The sequence below is a fragment of the Colossoma macropomum genome, unplaced genomic scaffold (assembly GCF_904425465.1).
Source record: "Colossoma macropomum unplaced genomic scaffold, Colossoma_macropomum, whole genome shotgun sequence".
Taxonomy (NCBI): Eukaryota; Metazoa; Chordata; class Actinopteri; order Characiformes; family Serrasalmidae; genus Colossoma; species Colossoma macropomum.
In genome coordinates, this window is record NW_023494784.1 from 35,758,424 (window position 1) to 35,780,890 (window position 22,467).

The following is a 22,467-nucleotide window of genomic DNA, read 5'->3' on the forward strand; positions in this document are numbered from 1 at the left end:
CTCCGTGTCATTTTTTGTTATTTGTACTGTGCAAAACCCTTTTTTTTTTTTGTAGGCAAGATGAACATTAGACATAGGTTAGTCATTTTTCAGTTTTCGGCAGGCAGAAAAAATATTTTACAGAAAAATACATAGAAGTATCATGAACAGCCTGGTCCAAAAGTCTGAGACTACATTGAAAAGGTTTGTTTTCTTATTTTTATTATATATTTTTTGGGTCTTTTTTCCATTTTAACTTGGAAATAAACAACAGGAAGTTATAGAATCTTGAAATGTTTTTAAGCAAAGTTTTGACAAACTGAAGAAATATTCAAAATTCGGCACAATTTCTAGTCCTTTATATTTACAATTACAGACTGTAGTCCATCTGTTTCTCTGCATACTTTGTGAGCCCCTTTTAAGCTGTTTCTCAATGGTCAGGAACCCCATGGACCCTCACAGAGCAGGTACTATTTGGGTGGTGGATCATTCTCAGCACTGCAGTAACACTGACGTGGTGGTGGCATGTTAGTGTGTGTTGTGCTGGTACGAGTGGATCAGACACAGCAGTGCTGCTGGAGCTTTTAAACACCTCAGTGACACTGCTGGACTGAGAATAGTTCACCAACCAAAAACATCCAGCCAACAGCATCCTGTGACCACTGATGAACGACTAGAGGATGACCAACAAAAACTGAGCAGCAGCAGATGAGCTATCGTCTCTGACTTCACATCTACAAGGTGGACCAACAAGGTAGGAGTGTAATAGAGTGGACAGTGAGTGGACACAGTGTTTAAAAACTCCAGCAGCACTGCTGTGTCTGATCCACTCGTACCAGCACAACACACCACCACCATCAGTGTCACTGCAGTGCTGAGAATGATTCACCACCCAAATACTACCTGCTCTGTGGTGGTCCTGTTGATTGAAGAACACGTTGAAAGGGAGCTAACAAAGTATGCAGAGAAACAGATGGACTACAGTCTGTGTGTAATAAACATTTTAATATATAATAAAAGTATTATATTTTTTGACAAAACAGTCGAGCTAAGATGCAGTTTCTCTGTGGACTTTCTTTTCACTCCTCTCTCTCTGGACTGATTATAACCAGCCAGACGCTCAAAAGATGTATTTAGTGCCAAATAAAGGGCCATAATTTTCCCATAAGTCCCTCTGATCTGCTCTAGGTAAGCCAAGGGTCAAGTGTTTAAGTATTCATCTGGAAGTGACAGGACGTGTAAGAGCCCAATTGAGACAGCAGGTGTTCAGTGAGACATCAAGCACAGACAGTAAAGTGAATGCATAAAAACCCTGCTCTGTTCTCTCTGCAGTGCAGATCTAAAACAGCTCCATACAAACAGAATATAGCTCAGAATGCTTGAGAGGCTTATTGATGTAACTCACAGGTCATGTATTTGTTTCATGTTATATATTAAGCATTAAACCACTATTAACATTTATGCCTTAACTGTTAACGTGAGAGAAGGTGAGAAGGTGAAGAAGCCACTGTGTGTGTTTGAACTGACCAGAGACCCTCAGATCTGACGTCCCTACAGGCTCACGCACATCATGGTTTCTGTATTTAGCTCTTTGCGGGGACAACATAGCCACAGGATGATGGAAAATACGAGTACATTCTAGGGACATGGATACTTATTGAGTGATTGACTCATTGATTTATTGGTTTACAATAACTGCATAACACAGCCCAAAGACTTTTGATACCTGTGGTTAGGGTTAGGGTTTAGTTGTATTTAGCTACAGGTGTATTTAACCACAGTCATACAAAAGGCTTGATGAAGTTAAAGGGGAACTCCATCAATTTTTCAAAAATTGTACATAATTAAATGGTTGAGATGTGAATAAAATCATGCAGAGTGGTTTGATTTGAGATGCACTGTTCTAGAGAAACTTGCAGAGCCAGAATTGTTCACAGTGGTGGTGATAGGAACCAGACGTCTGAAGAGTTTAATGCCTCTGAAAGCTCCCTTTCAGAAAGGTATTATACAAAATGGTTAGTCACGTGCTGCTTGATGTCTGAGACATCGTTTTGTGATAAGGATTTGGCTTGAAATGTATTTTAATCAATTGATTTTAATCCATTCGTGAAAGAGTGATGATGTTGCGGTGTTGTAAGGTAAACGTATTTTTCTGATTTACCATTATTTTACCACCATCAACATTACATATAAAACTCAGGAGGCTTATGTAGGTTCACTGGTGGTTTTGGATGGTAAATAAAATGGCTATATGGCGTTGTACACATTGTGAGCCCTGGTTCCCATCACCACCACTGTAAAGAAATCAGAGTCAGTAAGTTTCTCTACAGTGAACCGTTTCACATCAAACCACTCTGAATGACTCTGTTTACATCTCAGTGACTGAATTACTCAGAATTTTTGAAATATTGGTGGAATTTCCCTTTAAGACTCAACAATGACTCTAGTAGAAATAAAAGTAGCTGCCAATAAGCCACTTCATTAGGGGTAAACAAAGGTGTCCGGTTCCTTATTGAACCCTATAAAGCAGCGGAACGTCTTAGTTTATCTGGCTTGTAGAAGCGCAGAAACTGAAGTTTGGGTTCTGTTCTTCTCTTTTTTGGATGCTTTTGGGCCAAAAATTAACTAAATGGAGCCCAAATTAAAATTAAGTACCGGTACCTTGTAAAAATAGTCACTATCCACCTCTAGAAAACCCTCACAAAGGCAGTAATACAAACAATCGTGTGTGGCTGTGTGTGCACGCGCGTGCGCGTGCTGGAGCGCGAGGAGAGCCGATGGGTTGAGCTCGCGGTGGCTCTGAGTCAGACGTAGAGATGACACTGCGCTGCACTGCTGCGCGCTTCGGGCTCCGGCTGTAGTGGCTTTACTGGGTTTTGGGAGGTTCAGAGGGGTTCAGCTCGAGCCCAGAGGAACCAAACAGCGGGATGGGCTCAGCAGCGTCCTCGTCCTACCGGAGCATTCACCTGGACGTGGACGGCAGGATCCAGAAGGTAGCCGGGTTCTCAGGATCGGGATTCAGCGCTGAAGCACTAGCTGGGCTTTGGGAAGGGAAAAGACTCTGAGATGTTGGGTTTAGTATGGTTAGGTTTGGTTGGGGTTGACTGGGTCTGGGTGACTTTGGATTGATCTAGTTCCGTTTAATTTGGTGTGGTTTTGTTTGGTTGGATCTTAGTTGGGTCTGGTTGGCTTTGATTAGGTCCAGTTTGGATTGGACAGATTTGGTTGGGTTATTGGACCTGGTTGGATTTGACTAAGTCTGGTTGAGTTGGAGTCTAGTTGGATTTGACAGGTTTTGATGGAGTCTGGATGAGTCTGGTTGGGTTTGGCTGGATGTTTTTGAGTTTGGTTGGGTCTGGCTGGTTTTAGCTGGATTAGTCTTGTTTTAGTTGAGTTGGACTGGATTTGGCTGATTTTGGTTTTGGTTGAGTTTTGTTGGGTGTAGTTGAGTTTTGTTGGGTGTAGTTGGGTTTTGTTGGGTTTTGTTGGGTGTAGTTGAGTTTTGTTGGGTTTTGTTGGGTGTAGTTGAGTTTTGTTGGGTTTTGTTGGGTTTTGGTTGAGTTTTGTTGAGTTGGACTGGATTTGGCTGATTTTGGTTTTGGTTGAGTTTTGTTGGGTCTGACTGGGTCCTGCTTTGCTTGGCATGGTTATGGATTCAGAAGATGAGCTTAACTCACTGTATGAATGAAATTCTTTTTTTAAAAATGTGAATTAAATTACCGTTTTGTTTTATTTGCTTTAGATCTAATCGATTTATTCTGGATCAGAGGATATCAGTCAAGAGATGATTTTACAGTGTGTTTAAGCTCCATGGCTTAATTGACTGAGTTGAAACGTTCCTGAAATGGAACTAGACTAAAGTGTATTAATAAATTTAATGTAACTGCTTCATATATTTAGTTATTTTTGAAAATATCCTGCATTCTTTCTGATATGATTGTGCTTTTGATAGTGAGAAACACATTGCTTGCTCATTGCTTAGGTGCACCTGAATGTGTGTGGATTTTTCTTTTCTTCTCTCAAAAAAAATAAATTCCAGTTTTTATTCAAGTCTTCAAATACAGATATTCTAATCCGAGGTGTTTAACACATAGGTCCGGCTTCCTAGACAAGGATTAAGCCGAGTCTTGGACTAAAATGCAGAGCTAATGGTTAAATGCCATTGATAATTCTTTTTAATCTAGAATTAGGCTTAATCTGGGTCTGGGAAACTGACCCATATTGTACCTGTGTGAATGTGCAGATTTATACTCCTGTTTATTCCTTACTGATCCCTCTTCTTTTATGAAATGACCTCTAAACCCATAAAGATGGTCATGTTGTATATGCTTATATAAACAGGTATCGGTCTGTTGAAGCAGTGAGCTGTTTGGGCACCTTTCTGTGGCCTTGTAGTAGATTTGGCTATTATTGCGAATAGGCTGCACAGTTAAAACTGCTAAGTGACAACCTTTTTATTTGATTTCTTTTGAGACTTTTCACAGTGTTGACTGATTCTCTCTTGGAGCAAAGATATCTGGCTGATTTTATCTCCACATATTGTTTATTTCTGGAGAGACGCTTCTAGAAGCTCTTTGTATTTTCAGCTTTCCAGGCTGTTTCCAGGTGCAAATGTAGAACAGATGCAAATTTGTGATTTTCATCATGGTTGCGCTTCCACCCACAGATCAATAGAGCGATGAAACGACACAAAGCTCTCCTCGTAAGAGATCTGATCATCGTCTGAAAGATTTTGTTTCACTGAGCCCACAAATAGTGTTTGAAAATTGGAAAGAGAGAGACGAGAAAATAGAAGACAAAGAGCATTTGTGTTTTTTCTTGATTCAATTTGATTTGCTGTTTTTAATTTAATGTATTGATCTGTTCAGTGTTATTGATTTGTGGTTGCTGGAGTGAGCAATTTAACTCTCTCACATATACACACATATTATTATGGCCAATTTAGATAGATGAGTTAACTCTTTCTTCCCTTGTGTTTATTCGTTTATTCGTTTTTTTTAGTTCAGTCTTGTGGAATTGACCGCTCTTACAGTCTGGGAGTGAATCAGTGTACTGTATGGTTCATACATGCTACTTATAATGGCAGTAGGAATTTCATTAAATCAGAATATACAGCAGCAGAAAATGGATGTAAGCAAATAGTTTGGCCTCCCTCTCTCAGCACTGTTAGCCCATGTGCCTTTTGTTTGTTTCTCCGTGCAAATGATAAGGAGTCGACACAGATTAGACACAGTTGAGTGGGTTGCATTTTCCACTGTCCCCCAGACAGCTCTTTTCACTCTGGAGTGAGTGCATTCAGCTGGAGCAGAGTGTAGAATTAGACAGAAGTGTTGTGGAAAATGTTAAAAGCAGCACAGTGGTAAACCTTTGAGATCAGATTCAAAAAAGGTGTTATAAAGCTGCATGTGAATGTCCATTAAGTTTAGGCATGGTCAGTATGATAATATTATTATATCATGATAAATAACATCACATAATGTAAAAAAGTATTTTTCAAGTATATCATGGACTTCATCAGTAATTCTAGAACATTGACTAATTGTTTGTTACGAAGAGATCATAATTAGTCCTGTTTAGGTGGATTTAGTGCAGTAGATTATGTGAAACAGGGCAGCACAGTGGCTCAGTGGGTGGTGAAGTCTCCTCACAGCAAGAAGAGCCTGGGTGACTAGGGGTCCTTTCAGTGTGAAGTTTGCTTGTTCTCCCTGTGTCTGCGTGGGTTTCCTCCCACAGTCCAGAGACATGCAGGCGGGCCAGTTGGAGATGATAAACTGCCCCTAGATGTGTGTGTGTGAATGTACACCGATCAGGCATAACATTATGACCACCTCCTTGTTTCTACGCTCATTGTCCATTTTATCAGCTCCACTTACTCTATAGGTGCATTTTGTAGTTCTACAGTTACAGATTGTAGTCCATCTGTTTCTCTGCATACTTTGTTAGCCCCCTTTTACCCTGTTCTTCAGTGGTCAGGACCCCCATGGACCCTCACAGGTCAGGTACTATTTGGGAGGCGGATCATTCTCAGCACTGCAGTAACACTGATGTGGTGGTGTGTTAGTGTGTGTTGTGCTGGTATGAGTGGATCAGACACAGCAGTGCTGCTGGAGTTTTTAAACACCTCAGTGCCACCAACCAGAAATATCCAGCCAACAGCGTCCTGTGGGCAGCATCCTGTGACCACTGATGAAGGACTAGAGGATGACCAACACAAACTGTGCAGCAGCAGATGAGCTATCGTCTCTGACTTTACATCTACAAGGTGGACTGACAAGGTAGGAGTGTCTAATAGAGTGGACAGTGAGTGGACACAGTGTTTAAAACTCCAGCAGCACTGCTGTGTCTGATCCACTCATACTAGCGCAACACACACTAACACACCACCACCACATCAGTGTTACTGCAGTGCTGAGAATTATCTACCAACCGAATAGTACCTGCTCTGTGAGGGTCCATGGGGGTCCTGACCACTGAAGAACAGGGTAAAAGGAGGCAAAGTATGCAGAGAAACAGATGGACTACAGTCTGTAATTGTAGAACTACAAAGTGCACCTATAGAGTAAGTGGAGCTGATAAAATGGACAGTGAGCGTAGAAACAAGGAGTTGGTCATAATGTTATGCGATATTCGATTATTCATGTGAATTAATCAACTAGTAATTGATGAATCTGCTTAAATGCAGCTTAAATGTGACAACATGTTTGGCAATGTTCTGACAATCTGAGATTTTGTTCACTACACGCTAAAATGGCACTTTGTGTAAACCTGCACATCATTTTGAGCTACAGTAAGTAATAAGCAATAGCCTAAAAATGACATAATAACAGTACATATGTATATTAATGTCATAGCTCTTCAGGCTGCAGCATCATATAACTGGTTTAACATTTTAACATGCTAGTTCACTAGACAAGCTCTGTATGCTAAGCTAAGTCAGACTTGCATGTCTCCAAAATAGTAACTTTACAGGAGAGAAGAAAAAAATTTTTTAATGGAAGTTAAAATAATTTCAGTTTTTTTCAAAGTAATTTTGGAGCAGTTCTGTTGGTTCATTCATCATCATATATTCTCACAATGTGAAGGACAGCTGATATATTCAAACAGTGAATGAAAGTAAAAACTGAAAAAAATATTTTTTTGGACAGCAGTGATATGTAATGTGTGACTTTTAAGAAAATGCGCTCGGACTAAGTTTCAGCCAAAATTGTTCTTTTTCTTTTGCTGTCTGCTACAGACACGAAACTAAGTGAACTGCTACCCTCTTCATGTTAAGATGTTAACTCACTCAAAGTTGGATGTCAATTTAAAAACGTAAATGAAAAATCAACAGCAGAAATATTAGTTGATGATTTTTTATTGTTTATTTTGTCAATAATGTTAAAAAAGTTTCAGCCCTAATATAATTTATCGAGAAAATTAAGATACTGTATTGTAAAGGGCTATGTTATATGAATACATTCTCACTGGAGGAACAATAATGGCTTAATCTGTCTTTGTACAGTGAAGTTTGTCCATGTGTTGTTACAGAAATCAGTGAGGACTTTAAATTACAAAGAAATGCAGATGGGTTTGCAAATGGTCATTGTGAATTGAACTCTGAACTGGCTCATCTGATATATAATTCATTTTAATGGCCAGTTTTCAATGAATTAATGTCTCTGCTCCTCTAAGCAGACAAGTCTTTAGCTCATTTTCTGCTTCCAGTGCATTAGGTGTCCTTGAGGCATAATGCATCATTCTGCAGGTGTCATTTCTCAAATACAGTATGGAAACCTGTTGACTCATATGTTGTCGCACTGCAGTACACTGTATGTATATGTGTAAGTATATAGACACCTCTCTTGATTAGTGAATGATCAGCTACTTTAAAGTGCACCCCCTGCTGACACAGGCGTTCAGCTAGAGAGGTATAAAGCATTGGGCTGTGGAGCAGTGGAACTGTGTCCTCTGGAGTGATGGAGCTCTATTCAGCACCTGTGGGATGAGCTGGAGTGATCCAGAACTGATCATCTCAATTCAGTACCTGACCTCACTAATGCTCTTGTGGCTGAATGCAATCAGCTCCTCACAGCAACGTTCCAACATCAAGTGTTAAGCCTTCCCAGAAGAGTAGAGGCTGTTACTGCAGCAGAGGAACAAACTCACTATTAGAGTTACACAATACATTCAAAGTTCAGTGCATTTTCAATACTTCAAACTGGCAAACAGTTCAATACTTTTGAAACTTGAATTCTTACTTTAAATAAATTGCTGTAAGGTCAACCATGCCATAGTCTCTTTTAAGATTGAGCATTGTGATACTACATTTATCAAATATCAAAATGTCACAACACCAAAATTTTGGTGTTGTGACAACCCAACTATTAATACCTTTGATTTGAAAAGAACCACTGGATGAGCAGGTATATGCAGACTTTTTCCGTATAGTGTATAAAGCATTATATGCATCATGACTGCTTTTACAAAGCTTTCACTGAGCTGTGTAGTTTTCCATCGAATGCTCATCAGTGTGTGATTAGCATATGTAGGTAAATGGGTCTCTGGCTCCTAAACCTCTCTCCAAATGAGCAATCAGCATATAAAAGCACACAGCTAATTGAAAAACAATAGGACTTAGCATGTTCGTACACACAGTCCCAGATGATTATGCACAGGTGCGCACGCTGGCACACTTTTGCATAATACATATGTGGGTGTGCGGTAATAATATGAATAGCCCCTCTACTAATCCTCACAGCTAATCAAAGGCAGTGTGGCCATATACTGTGAGGGCTCTCTTCCACCAACATTTGATAATTATCACACCTCTGCAGGCCACTAACTGCAAAACAGCATTAAAAGAAGAGTTCAACCATGCATGTTAATGAATCCAAGCTAGTTGCTGTGGAAAGCAGGGCGTTATTTTATGGTAGCCACCAAAAACATGTTGTTATTTCATACTAGTAGCCACCAAAAACATGGTTATTTGATGTTTGTAGCCACCAAAAACATGATGTTATTTAAAGTTAGTAGCCACCAAAAACATGTTATTTGACATTAGTAGCCAACAAAAGCATTGAAAATATAGTATTGCTAACAATGAAAGACAGTGAGCAGCCTTGGAGATGGTGGGATGGTGCGATTGTAGAGATATGTTTTATACGTGTTTAGCACAGTGAAAAAAGTCGGTTCAAATATCGCTCACTATATACTGTAATTAGATTACCTACACACCCATAATCAGACTTTTTAAACACTTGTTTTGTGTACTAATCAGCCGCAGCCAACTATGAGTATAAACAACTTGTAACAATTTTTTTTATAATAATTTTGTTGTTTCTTGAAATTCGTGGCACATTTCAAAACAACTTGGTGTTTAAATCACCAGCATTTAAAGAATTAAAATATTGAAAGTAGAAATCTTGGTTGACATCATGACCCTAAATGGCCAGGGCCCACCAGCAGGCCAAAAGTTTTATTACATACTTCTATAACCTAAGAATAGCTCAGCCAGTTTGCACTGATGTCCCTGTAGTTACTGAATAATAAGCCTTAGAATTTAATAAGCCAGTGATTTTAGGAGGTTAGGTGAACAGGTGAAGTGGGTGCAAAGGGGGATGGCAGGTTTACAGGATGATTTTATTTCGTTTTTTAGTTAGTTAGTTTGTTTTAGCAGCGTAATGACTTGCACCTACATCCCCCTTATATTAAATCTTGGTAAAATTATAGAAATGATTAAATAATATTATATTATTGTTATAATAAGACAGATTAGTTATAATAGCTGCTTTCCAAAAGCAAGTCTGCAGTGTAGGTGGGCTACATTTCTAGAATGCTATGTCATTGAAGGCTGTTGTTGTCAGCAGGATCCTTTAAATACTGCTGTGAAATGCAGCCTACATTCTGCTAGAATATTCTTCACAGTCTTCTGTCACCTAGATGAATCCTACTACATGATGTTTATAAAATGTAAAATATATGGTACACTATTTCTTTAGTTGTTTATCTGCTTAAGAGGGTGTGAATTGAATTCACGATACAACTTAATCACGTAAATGTTTTTGCGCCGACTCCTTTCCGATAACATGCTAAAGTCCTTGCTAAACCATTTTGGCCATTTTGTTATGCTTTAATACATGTAGTTACTGTAATATAAATGAGAAGCCTTCATAGAACAGTACTGACAGAGTGTGGCTGAGGTCCTGGGGGTCCCCTGATGGAGGTCTGACAATGAGGTGACCTATGTATTGATGAATTCTGTTTTCACAATATATTGCTTCACCCCTGTAGTTTTTCAAGTATTACTAGTAGTTGCCATCTGTTCAGGGTTTCCCTCGATAGTCTTGGTTTTGGTTGCAGGAATTCCATTCCTAAGGCAAAATGTCCAGGAATCCAAGCTTTTTCATATATTAGTATTTCTTATGAAGTTTAAGCTGCTTCTTTTTATCCATTTGTACACAATGAGTTTGATTGGTTCAGATTATTCTCAATTTAGGGACAAATGTGTGGTAAAGGTTCTCTGTTGGCGATGTTTTAGACAGGCAGCTCTTCAAACTAAGAAATTTAGAATCTGTAGCTGAATTGACATCTGTTTACCGCATTGTGAGCATAGCTACCTGTCCACTGAATTTAGAAACAAATCAAGACCAAGGTCCAGGACTCATTTAACTTCATATCCATGTCAATATAAATCATTTTTACTCTTTGAAGCTGACAAGAATGACACAGTAAGTAGTGAATTTATTGTTTATCCAGGGGAAGTACACTAATATTGAATATGATTAGAACAAAGAAAAGAAGACATAACCTCATGTGAGGGTATTAATTTTGTTGGAGAATTCAAATTTTATTCAAAGAAAAAACCCAAGTTCAATTTTGTCTTTCTTATGGGAGATCTGGACCCCCAGGCCCCACTCAGTTTCAAACCCTGGCTACTGAGGGTGTGCCTTTCTCAGCAGCAAGAACCTAGTTTTTGGAACACAGCCGTTGTGTACATTTGAACGCAATGGCTGAATCTAACCCAAATTATTCAAAATCTTTGCTAGACTAAGATGTAAAAAAGTCAGTCAGAATGGTTTAGTATGAAATGCTCTGTCGTAGAGAAACTTACAGAGTCAGATTTTTCCACAGTGGTGGTGATAGGAAACAAACATCTGAAGTTTAATGCCTATACAACATTCTACCTGCATGGAATAGTTATGAATATGCTGCATGATATCTGAGACATTGTTTTGTTTAAGTTAAGCCTTTGGCTTAATATGTACTTTTTTAATCCATTCATGGTGGAGATGTACATGTAGGGTGTTGTGAGGCAATATAGAGAAAGTTCAGAAGGCAAACGTGTGGGTTTACTGGTCATTTTGGATAGTAAATAAAATGGCTATATTTGCACTGTAGACATTGTGACCTTTGGTTCCCATCATCATCACTGTAAAGAAATCTTGACCGGTAAGTTTCTCTACAATTAACCCTTTCACATCACGCCTCTCCACTGAATTCAACTTTAAGATAAGTTCACTTCCCAAGGTGTCATCATTCTGCTTTATTTTTCTCTGTTGAAGTGTCTGTTTGATCTGTGTGGCGTGTGAACTGTAGAGCTGTAGGATCTGCACCTGTGCTCAGTAGCTGTCAGTCACTGCAGTGTGTGACTGTCCAGCACACCTGCTGCCACAAGTGCTCTCGATCCTGACACGCTCTCTCGTCCTCATATTGGTCATACTGCTCTCTCTCTCTCTCTCTCTCTCTCTCTCTCTATATATATATATATATATATATATATATATATATATATATATATATATATATACATATCTCATGTATTTAGCTGGAATTACACACAGTAGCTTTTGCGGTTACGTGCAAAGATCAGCCGGACAAATAAAGACACAAGGCTCTCGCTGGCAGTGCGTCGTGTTTATTACACTCTGACAGAGTTCACTGAGTTCATGACTTCATTTCTTGTGTGTTTGAGAAGCCGAGAGTGAGCGAAAGCAGCAGAGACAGAAAACGCGCCTGTAATTGTTCTGCTGTTTAATATTCTCTATGGATCTATTTTTATTGATCATAGTGCTAGCAAACATAAAACCTTGAAGCTTCTTTTTCGCTCGTTCTTTCTCTCTCTGTCTTTCTCTCACTGTCTGTATTTGTATCCCTCTTTCTCTCTTTCTTTCTCCCTCTTTCCCTCTTCTCTCTGTCTTGCTCTCCTTCTCTCTCGCTACTTTTTATTCCTCTTTCTTTTCTCGTTGCTGTTCTCTTTCTCTTACACTTTCTCTCTTATTCTCTATCTTTTTCTTTCTTTCTCTGTCTCATTCTCTCTTTCTCTTCTCACTTCCTTTTATTTCTTTTCTTTGTCTCCCCTTCTCTTATTTTCTTTTCTCTCTCTGCCTCTCATTTCTCCCATTCCCTTCATACACTTTCTCTCATTACCTTTTTCTCTCAATCTCTGCATATCTCTCTCTTTCTTTTCTCTGCCTCTCTTTCTCTGCCTTTCTCTCCTTCATTCTGTTTCTGTCTCTCCCCCCTCTCCTTTTCTTTCTTTCTCTCTCTCTCCCTCTCTTTCTCTGTCTCCTTCTCTGCCTTGCTCTCCTTCATTCCATTTCTGTCTCTCCCCCTCTCCTTCTCTCTCTCTCTCTCTCTCTCTCTCTCTCTCTCTCTCTCTCTTTCTCTCTCTCTCTCTCTCTCTCTCCCTCTCTCCCTCTCTCTTTGTCCCTCTTAGTCTGTAACACTCCTGCTTGTGTTTGGCACCTGCTTTTGTTGCTTTGTCGTGTCCGTCGACGCCATCAGAACCACATGCTTCTGTATGAGAGGGTCAAAGGACACTGAACAAAACAGACTGATGACTCGTTTGACAGCACTCAGCCTTGACTGTGAATCCAGAGACTGGAGATCAATTAAGTGACTTCATTTGGAATTCATCATGCAGCAGCATGAAGGACATGCATGTGCCATTTAGAGCTGCGTAACAAATTATTATTCATACGGTCATAGCTTTAAAAGATCAAGTGCTCTCAGTCTGTACCAGGATTAGTCTGTCATAGACGTGGATGTTTAGTCACTGTCATAACAAAACCCTCTGTCTCTGAAATGGTATGTTTACAGGAAAATATTCCTAACTTTTAACTTGTAATGCATCAAGATCATTATGTCTGTTGATACCTTCCTCACTAAATGTTCACACAATGGACAGGACAGCTGATGTTGGTCAGTTCTGGATCACAAATGCCACTCCAGTTCATCCCAAAGGTACTGGATTGAGCTCCATCACTCCAAGAAGCCCAGCTCCTCTGCTCAAGCCCAGTAGAGAGGCTGTATTCCCCTCTGACGCTTGTCATTGGACATGGTGACTTCAGGCTCATGTGCAGCTGCTGCAGAGCACCCTATTCTATGGGCCAGTGCTTTTCTATGGAGATTATACAAGCTGTCTGTGCAACTGAACACCTGCGTCATGATCGCACCTTAAAGTAGCTGAATTCACCAATTAGAAGGGACACTGAACACTTTAAGACTTACAGTGTTTGTGCCAGTCACAGATCAGTGATGGGCAGTGGATGTTCTGGTCAAAATAGGAGGACGCTTTATTAAATATTGTTATGATCAAACACAATCAATTGTAAGAGATAGGAGCAATATGACAATATTTATTGTAATAAATTACATCACAGTATTCCACAGTCAGCTTTGAAATATTAAACATAAAACATTGTGTTCTTTTTTTTGGCCATATTTCCAATTCTCTCATTAATTTTAGTCATGTCTAGTTCCACTCACTACCTACTCGAGAGGTGGCTCTCCCTCTCTCTTATGAGGAGAGATAGAGCCACACTACCCACCCAGATATATATATATATATATATTTCATTAAGCATAGTAATATTACATTTCTTTCACCCACCTCTATTATAAGAGGCGAAAATCAATGCTGTTGTCTCACCACCCTCATATCACGACACATCAGTGTATTTTCACAAGCCTAGTACTAATCAATGGCCACTGCCCGAGAAGGTACAATCCCACTTTTTCTTTTCCAGCATCCTTATTAAATCCTTAATTGCCTTCACCAGTATTTTCTTTTTTAAATCCTACTAAACTGTATAAGTTGTTAAGAAGCTTTGATGTGAAATGATTGATTGCAGAGAAATCTACTGTCTTGGATTTCTTTGCAATGTTGATAATGGGAACCAAGGGTCATGATGTCTACAACACAGATATGGCCATTTTATTTACAATCCAAAATGACCAATAAACGTATGTTTTCTTTTAATATGTACTGTTGAGGGTGGTAAAGTAGTGGTAAATCTCAAAAAAGGGTGTTTGCTTTGGATACTACTTTGCCTTATAACCCCCTATAAGAACCTTTCTGCCATGAATTAGTTTTTAAAACAATACATTTAGTTCAAAACTTATCACTAAAGCATTGTAAAACAATGTCTCAGACATCAGACAGTGTATTCATAACCTTTTCGAGTATTAGCTTTCTGCGAGGGAGCTTTTAGAGGCTTTAAACTCTTCGGACGTCTGGTTCCTATCACCACCACTGTGAATAATCCTGACTCGGTGAGCTTCTCTAGAATGGAGACTTTTTGTTTTACATCTCAATAATTCTCCAATTGAATTATTCAGAAATTAGTCAACATCACATCTCACAAAGGATTATTTATTTTTTCTTTAAGTCCAGTCCAGCATTTTCTGCTGATATTGACCTGATACCAAAATGCAGCCATACCTGTATGTCATCTCTAGCTGCTGCCATTTCCTCCCCACAAACAAGATATAGACGACAGATTTATATAATCTACAGATTGTATAATCTACAGATTGCTCCTGGAGTTGGTCAGAGTAATTCACGTTGGGAAAAAGCATTAGCTTGTACCCTTATCAGGAGGGAGCTGATTTGCTATGGTCAGATACCACAGTGGTCAGTCAGTCACTTTAATTTAGAACCTCCTTGCTCTCATTCTTGTCCTCCAGAATCATTTCTGAGCAGGGCTTAGGACAGTCACATTTTGTAAAATATGGTTCTGAAAATTCATTTTTTCCTCCAGACAGTCTGACCGTGCTCTTTGTGTCTCTGCTAGGTGGTCTTCAGCCGGTTCTGCAGTCCCTGTGATATCAAAGAGCTCTTTTGCACGGCTGTGGGGTTGCCCAGGTAACATAAGTCTGTCTGCGATGTGTGTGTTTGCCTGTCCTCTTTAGCTGAAGTGTTCCCATATTTAGCGTGTGTGTTTGTGTGTGTCTGCTTTTGACAGGAATACAACCATTTCACTCATGGACTCAACTGGAGCCATGGTGTCTATTGACCCCACCATGCCAAGCAACTCAGAGAGGTAAGCCCAGACACGTCTCAGACTAAAGATCATGAGTTTTTATGGTTGATTCAGATTTCTTTGGATGATTTTTATTAGCCTTTTTTTCTTTTTATATCTGAGGTTCACACTGTGTGGCCTAAATGAACACAAGAAATGCAAAAGCAAAAACACACTTCTGCACATTTTTATACACGTTTACTCTTTGTTTGCTGAATTTAACATATTGGAGAAAGTAAAAAACATAAAATGTGGCCTGTGCAAAAGTAATGGCACATTTTATATTTGAGGTTGAATTTTTTTCTTCCCAATATTTTAAGCTCAGTAAATAAATAGAAATGTATGAGTGGTGTCAACTTATTTTTACTAAGAAAAGCCTCTAAAGTGTTTTACATTATTTACATGCTATTTGAAGCAAAGCAAAAGACACAAATCATTCTCAGGAATCTTCCAGCAGCAGAGTGGGTTTGGGGGCCGGGACGCTTTTATTTAATCATAGTTTAAAAGTGGAAGGCACTTTAATACTCTCGGAGGAGACGATGCAATCACTGAAGGCCTCCAAAGTGTCCTTGTTAGTTCAGAGTTATTGCTATAACCCTCCAGCCCACTCAAACTCAGACATACCTGGATTACTCAGACCTCTATTGAAAAACAAACCTCACCAACACCTGTTTAAGTACTGGTATTTATACATAGATGGACACCCAAGGCCTGACTCTTTACACCCGCCTCTTATCTCAGGGTCATATTCAAAACTGCACTGTTTGCACAACAGATATGAATAAAAAAGTTTCTCGTCCGGCAGTGAAATGGCTGTGAGTCATTGAGAGCCTGTCCTCAAACCCGGCAACAGTAGCAGCAATCCCACAGTAATCACCACCTAGAGCTGAGCCAGAACACAATCAGGGCAGTTATACTGCAGTTAGCAGCACTCAGGGAGCTCAGCTGGAGATTAGAGAGAGAGAGAGAGAAAGAGAGAGACAAGAGGTGTATTTTGGTGTGATAGCAGCTGTTGGGTGATGGCCCTGTGTTTCCTGTTGTGTTTAAAGGTCACCATACAAAGTGGTTCCCCATACCGGAGGACAACTGGCCGGTAAGTCCTAACAGAGCTGATATTTTCAACTAATCAACACTATCATAACAAAACCTCTTCTGTCCAAAATGGGAGCTTTATAGAAAACATTTTCTGGACCATTTCTATTTCCATTTGTGGTATTTTTAAATGGTGAAAAAAGGTTTTTATTTGACAGCATCTAAATGCATTTCTACCTGGTACCCCAGTCAGGCATCATACTTCACCTAATGAAATGTATATACTTACAAGACAAACATGCACACAGTGGCTAGTTAGTAGGTCTATGAAGAGCTGAGGTTGTAAACCAACGTAGTTGTTTTCATTTGTACTGAGACAGTGACGTCTAGCTTAGGTTTGAGATTAGAACAGACATGAGGAAAACTACAGCTATTAGAGAATGTTTGCTTTTGTTTTTGTCTTTATAGACATATTGTTTCAGGTGTTTTATTGGCCAGGTGTGTTGTGTAAGGCTGTCTGTGCACAAACAGCAGAGCACTGCATGTACACTTTAGTGTTTATACTTTACAGATCCTATATTCTCCATCTGTTTGGATTTTATTTTATCCCCTAATGTCCACTTACAATGTTCATGTGGGTTGATGTTCCAAAAACATCTGAGAGGTCTTAATTCATCTTTAAAAGCCTTTATTCAACCTCCCTTTATCCCTTAAGGCCTTTACACATTGATGGCGATTCATTTGGATCTATATCTATATCTGTAAATGCATTGAAACCTGTGTAGAACTGATGGTATCTTGCGCAGCAAACATGATTTTCAGATGGCAAAAATGCAAATTTTTTTTTTTTTATTGCAAAATTCTGCAGGCGATATGAACTCACTCCACCAAACACAGCCATCTCTGGTGTTGGCATGGAGACAACTTGGCATGGTGACTGTTACCAAACATCTGTGTTTCTAAGAGCTAGACCTTTTTGATAAATGCCAAAAGGATTAGTCTTGTGCTACATCACATGTGGTGCTGCATCTCTAAAAACAACTCAAACAGCTTTACAGACATCCTGTGTGTGAAAGCGCTCATCTTGAACAAAGCGTTGAAACTCCCCTTCTCCATTTGATTTTCCAAAATGAAAAGAAGCAGACCCACTGTCACTGTTAGCCTGTTTTGTGAGAAGCAAAGGATATTTCTTTTTGTTTTTGCCTGTGTTAATTTTTTCTGCAGTGTGAACAACACAAAAATTGCATTATGTCTAATATTTAATGTTTTGATGCAGAAACAATTTGCATTTTTATGTCACTTATTTGTGTCACATTCAATGTGTAACAGCTAATTAAACTTAGAGTTAGAATTAAAGGCCCATAGCATTTTTTAATTTAGTATGTAAACATTGTTAAAGTTTCAAAACTTACCTTTCACTCCTCAGCCGATACAGTCCATATGTAGAAGTTAAGCTGCAGAAACAGGCCGTTTTGAATTCAATGTTTTTTGTGATGTCACAAAAACCAGCACATTTTCCTGTGTCCATCTATTCAGCCTACAGGAGCTACTTATAACCTCATGCTGAGGTTATAAGTAGTGTTTCAGCCTGGTCTACTTTTTGAATGAGGTACAATGCAGGACGGCCAATCAGAATAGAGACTATTAACATATATCAGTCTTAAAGACACAAAAACAGACTGTTTAATTCTAAAGGATATATAGAGACAGAGGACATATAAAAATGAATTCTAATTGTTTTTGGTTCACAAAACCACGCAAATGTCATAATACAAGAAAAATATATAATATGGGGCCTTTAAAGGTTTTTACTGTGTTTTTAGGACTGATATGTAAATGATCTCCATTCAGTCATTGTGCCATACAGTTGGGACTAAATGAACAAAACAAACTGTTAAGTTCGGTCTGAAATCTTTAGGGACGTCCTAAAAAATAAACTTCAGCCCCCAATAACTCTGCTACTGACTGCCTGCAGTAACAGAACTCCTTATCACTTCAATGTGAATGGTGGACTAAATTTTTATAGACTGAATGGCTCAATATTGGCATATATAAATGTGTTTGTGACATCACAGCTATATATATATATATGTAAAATGGTACATTTGAAACTAATGAAGCAAGGAAAATGAGGTTTTCCATGACATGGGCTCTTTAGTTTAATGTTTAATCTTAATTAGTTTTAAAACCAGAAAAAAAATGAACAGAATGAAGGCTTAAGGAATATTTTCCATGAAGGAAAAACAAGACATTTGGATGCACAGAAAACAGTCCAGTCACCCCAGTAGAACAGAAGCTAAGCAATGTAAAATCATCATTACTGTTTTGAAAAAGAACAATGTTGAAGGAGTTAAATTGCCCAATGCTAAACTGACTGAACTGACTGATGGAACTGAACTCTCACCAGAGACAAACTTGTAAAGGTGCATGTAGTGAGAAGAGGAAGAGCGTTTATTATCCTGTAAAACATTCCAAGAGGACTGGTTATAGGGCTGTTTTGGAGCATGTGATCGTTTGATCGAGCTTTTATCGCTAATAAATGTCAATGTTTAGAACTCCAATCCAGTCCTGACCAGACTAGACAAGAGCTTCAAACACACTCACACAGACATGGGGTTGTATTCCTGTTGTTGTGGGACATTTCCATGTCCTTATGTATGAGTGCAGCTCAGTGGTTCTGTGTTGCACCTAATCCAAACCTAACCTTAAGCTCTTAAAGCTCATGGAGAGCAGCCAGAATTCTACACAGTTTCAAAATGTTTTCATCATTTATCAGCTACAGTGGCCCAAAAGGGTATTTGGACATTTATGCTATGTATAAAAATCAATGAACACAAGCTCACTCACACCACTGTAAGAAGAACAGCCCCAAACTTTGATGTTTCCACCTCTGTGCTTTGCAGTACACTTATTGCAGTCTGGCTGGAGTTCTTCTCCAAGCTTTTCACAAGGAGTCCACCATCAGTTTGATGTAGGGATGCGCTGAGATTTTTAGCCACTGACAGTGTTCAGCTGTAAACCTGCCATTTTTACCATTTTCAGGTGAAATCTTTAAGAAAAATTTTGATTGAAAATAAAATTTTGATTTAAAATAAACTCAAAAATTAAATAGGCCTAAAATGAAGTGTCGAAATCTAAGAATTTGCAAATAATGTTAAATGGTAATGAAATTGAGAAATAGTGAATAGTGATACTTCCTTCACTCTCTCTTGCTAGTTCGAGCAACAGCAGATCAACAGTGAAAATGCTGGATGTATGGAACTATTTCATGATTTCTATGAAGGACAAGAGATTTATAATCACTGTTCACGCTGAGGATCAAGAGGGAATACAGCACCCAAGAACTTTTCCACTTCAGTTTTGAAACCACTTGAAAACACAATATAAATGGTTAAAATGTCCATATGCTTTTAAGGGCCACTGTACAGTATGGTGCAAAAAATTAGAGACCACCCTACATTTATTTAATTTACAGTTAAAATGGCCTTTAAGTACACGTCATTGATTTTTCAGTAGATATTTGGAGGAAGTTTCCAAAACTGGAATTCAAAAAATGATTAAAAGATGCAGAGAAAACAGGCGCCTATCAACCGTTCAAAAGCTGATAGTACACCAGAACTGTCACCATCAGATAAACAGTACTTAAAGCTGTTAATAAGAAAAGAAAAAAGTCAAAGAAAAAAAATATTGCCAGATGAAAGAAAGAAGCAGCTGGACTGACAATGGACTGACCACTCAAGATTCCAGACCTCAACATCACTGAACGTGTTTGGGATTAGTTGGATGATGAGAAACAGCCTCTAAAACTGAGCTCCTGTTTTTTTAAAAAACTAAAAGCAAGTCTCCCCAAAACAGTAGATGCTGTAATACGTTTAGTTGTTGAGGCTTCTTTGTAATTTTCCATTTCATTTGTTTTCTGCTTTTTTCCTCATGTTAAAAAAATAATATCTTGTACTTAATGACTGTAAATAGCTTGTCTCTAATGGTTGTTAACTGAAGCTTGGTCTCTGACTTCTGCACAGTACTGTAAATACATACATACAGTCAGATCTGTTAATATTTAGATGTTGACAAAATTATTATCACAGCATATTAGAGTTGAAATTAAATAATGAAAATAAGCTCAAAATGCAGACTTTCACCTTTATTTTGAGTATTTACATCCAGATTAGGTGAACAGTGCAGGGTTTTCGTACACACACGTCCCACCCCCCATTCGGAGCCTAAAAGTAATAGGACAGCTGGCAGCTCTAAAGCGTATAGGGCTATATTTTCTGCCCAGATTCAGCCAAGTACTGTACAACTAATTAGACAGCGCTACACAGTCAAGGGTGCTTTAACCTTGTTAAAGTTTGTGGGCCCTGGGGCTACAGGTGGTCGTGGGCCCTATGGGTCAACGTCCAACAGCTAAAGTTACCTTCTTATTTTTATTGATGCAGTGGTGGTCTTATTTCTCATTCCTCCGTTATATAGTGTGCAGCAGTTAACCATCTAAGGTGGAACGAAATATTTGAATGAGGAGCTGGCGAATAGGAAGCCAGTTTCAGCCTCACTCGAAGACAGTGATTTGGGATTTTTAGCTGATACTAATTGTGATAAATCCACTAAATTTATTAAAATTGATGTTTAAAAAGGTTTTTTATTTCATTAAAACCATCATACATTTCCATTAAAACCATACATTACACATTTTCTGAACTTCAAATAAACTTGAATCCTTCTCCACCGGTGTATGGTAGAGTTTACATGATAAAACCATCATCACCAAATCAGCTGAGGTCTTTGACAAGCTATAGTCTGTATCATTTGAACCAATGGTGTAGACAGAAATACATTTTGGGTAGGCCTGTGAAAAAGTCGGTAGGCCCAGTTGGTGGAGGGAGAGTAATTAAATTTCATAAATGTTCACAGTGCAGATGGACAATGAAGTGTACTGTGAGAGGAACCCAAGAGTTTTTCAAAGCAAACAAGTTCTGCAATGGCCAAGTTAGTCACCTGACCTCAATTCAGTCAAGCATGCATTTCACTTACTGAGGGTAAGACGCCCCAAGAACAAGCTGGAACTGAAGACAGCTGCAGTAAAGCCTGGCGGTACGTCACCAGGGAAGAAACACATCTGGTGATGTCTACGGGTTCCAGGCTTCAGTCATTGACTGCAAAAGGCTGCAACTAGTTTTAAAAATAAGAATATAATTAATGATTATTTATGTTATGCCAGAATGGGGAAAAAAAATGGGGAAGGGGCACTATGTGTGAAAGTGGTTATAACTTTTACACCGATCACCCGATTTGTATGTGAATACCCTCAGATTGAAGCAGCAAGTCTGCACTTTGAGCTCATATGCATTTTTAAATTAAACTCCAAATGGCAGCTATAATAACAACAACTTTGTTGAAATCCAAATAGTTATGAACCTGACTGTACTCTCACTTTCAGAAACAAACTCGCACACAAATGCTGTGGGTACTCTTTCAGTGAGCTCTGTTCTGTTGTGCCCTTAAAAAGGTCTAAAAGTCTTTTTAAAACTGCGGGTCACGTTGCATATAAATGTAATGATTTGTTTCAGCGCAAACAAAGTCAGAAATGGAAAAGTTGCGGTCTCACACCCCAGCGGTCATGTATGAGTGCTTTGTGGCTTTCACAAGGGGGTTGGTTGAGTGACTGCGTGACCTCTGACCTCTGCTACAGCTCAGTTATGTAGAGAAGAAACAGAATGTGCCCTGGAATCCTGCCAATAGGAAGTCTCTGCCGGCCCTGGCTTTTTCTCTGTGTTTTATTGGTCCCTCGGAGTGAACTTTGCCCACCATCTCTAAGTGGACCAATGGCAGACGAGATGTTAGCGTGTGCATGAGTGTTTGTTTGCGGGTCTCTCTCTCTCTCTCTCTCTCTCTCTCTCTCTCTCTCCCTCTCTCTCTCTCTCTCTCTCTCTCTGTGGGAACTGAAACTGGGAGTTGACCCGTTAACACACAAGAGCAGCTAAGACTGTATAGTACCTGATAAGGTGAGCCAGAGGAGAAATTTACAGAGACCCTCTCTCAAAGTCTAGCTTTTCGTCTTCTCCTTCTTTTTCTCCTGCTTTTCCTGCCTGCTTCCACTAACTCTCCATCTCTGCTGCTTGCTTAACGCTTCACATCTGCCCTGATAGCGGCAAATAAACTCTAATGCTGTCACAAT

General features: G+C 39.1%; 1 protein-coding gene across 3 annotated transcripts in view; it reads left to right on the forward strand.

The window, feature by feature from the left end:
- The first annotated feature begins 2,765 nt into the window (after positions 1-2,765).
- The window catches only part of pde9a (phosphodiesterase 9A), a 48,795-nt gene continuing 29,093 nt past the window's right edge, over positions 2,766-22,467 (forward strand). For 2 of the 3 annotated variants that reach the window (XM_036570302.1, XM_036570292.1), the window contains exons 1-4: positions 2,766-2,972; positions 15,033-15,103; positions 15,204-15,281; positions 16,310-16,353. In XM_036570302.1, the coding sequence (XP_036426195.1) occupies positions 2,907-2,972; positions 15,033-15,103; positions 15,204-15,281; positions 16,310-16,353 (259 nt within the window). In that variant the 5' untranslated portion in view covers positions 2,766-2,906. The remainder of the gene's footprint in view (positions 2,973-15,032; positions 15,104-15,203; positions 15,282-16,309; positions 16,354-22,467) is intronic. The other variant, XM_036570284.1, reaches the window with a different exon arrangement.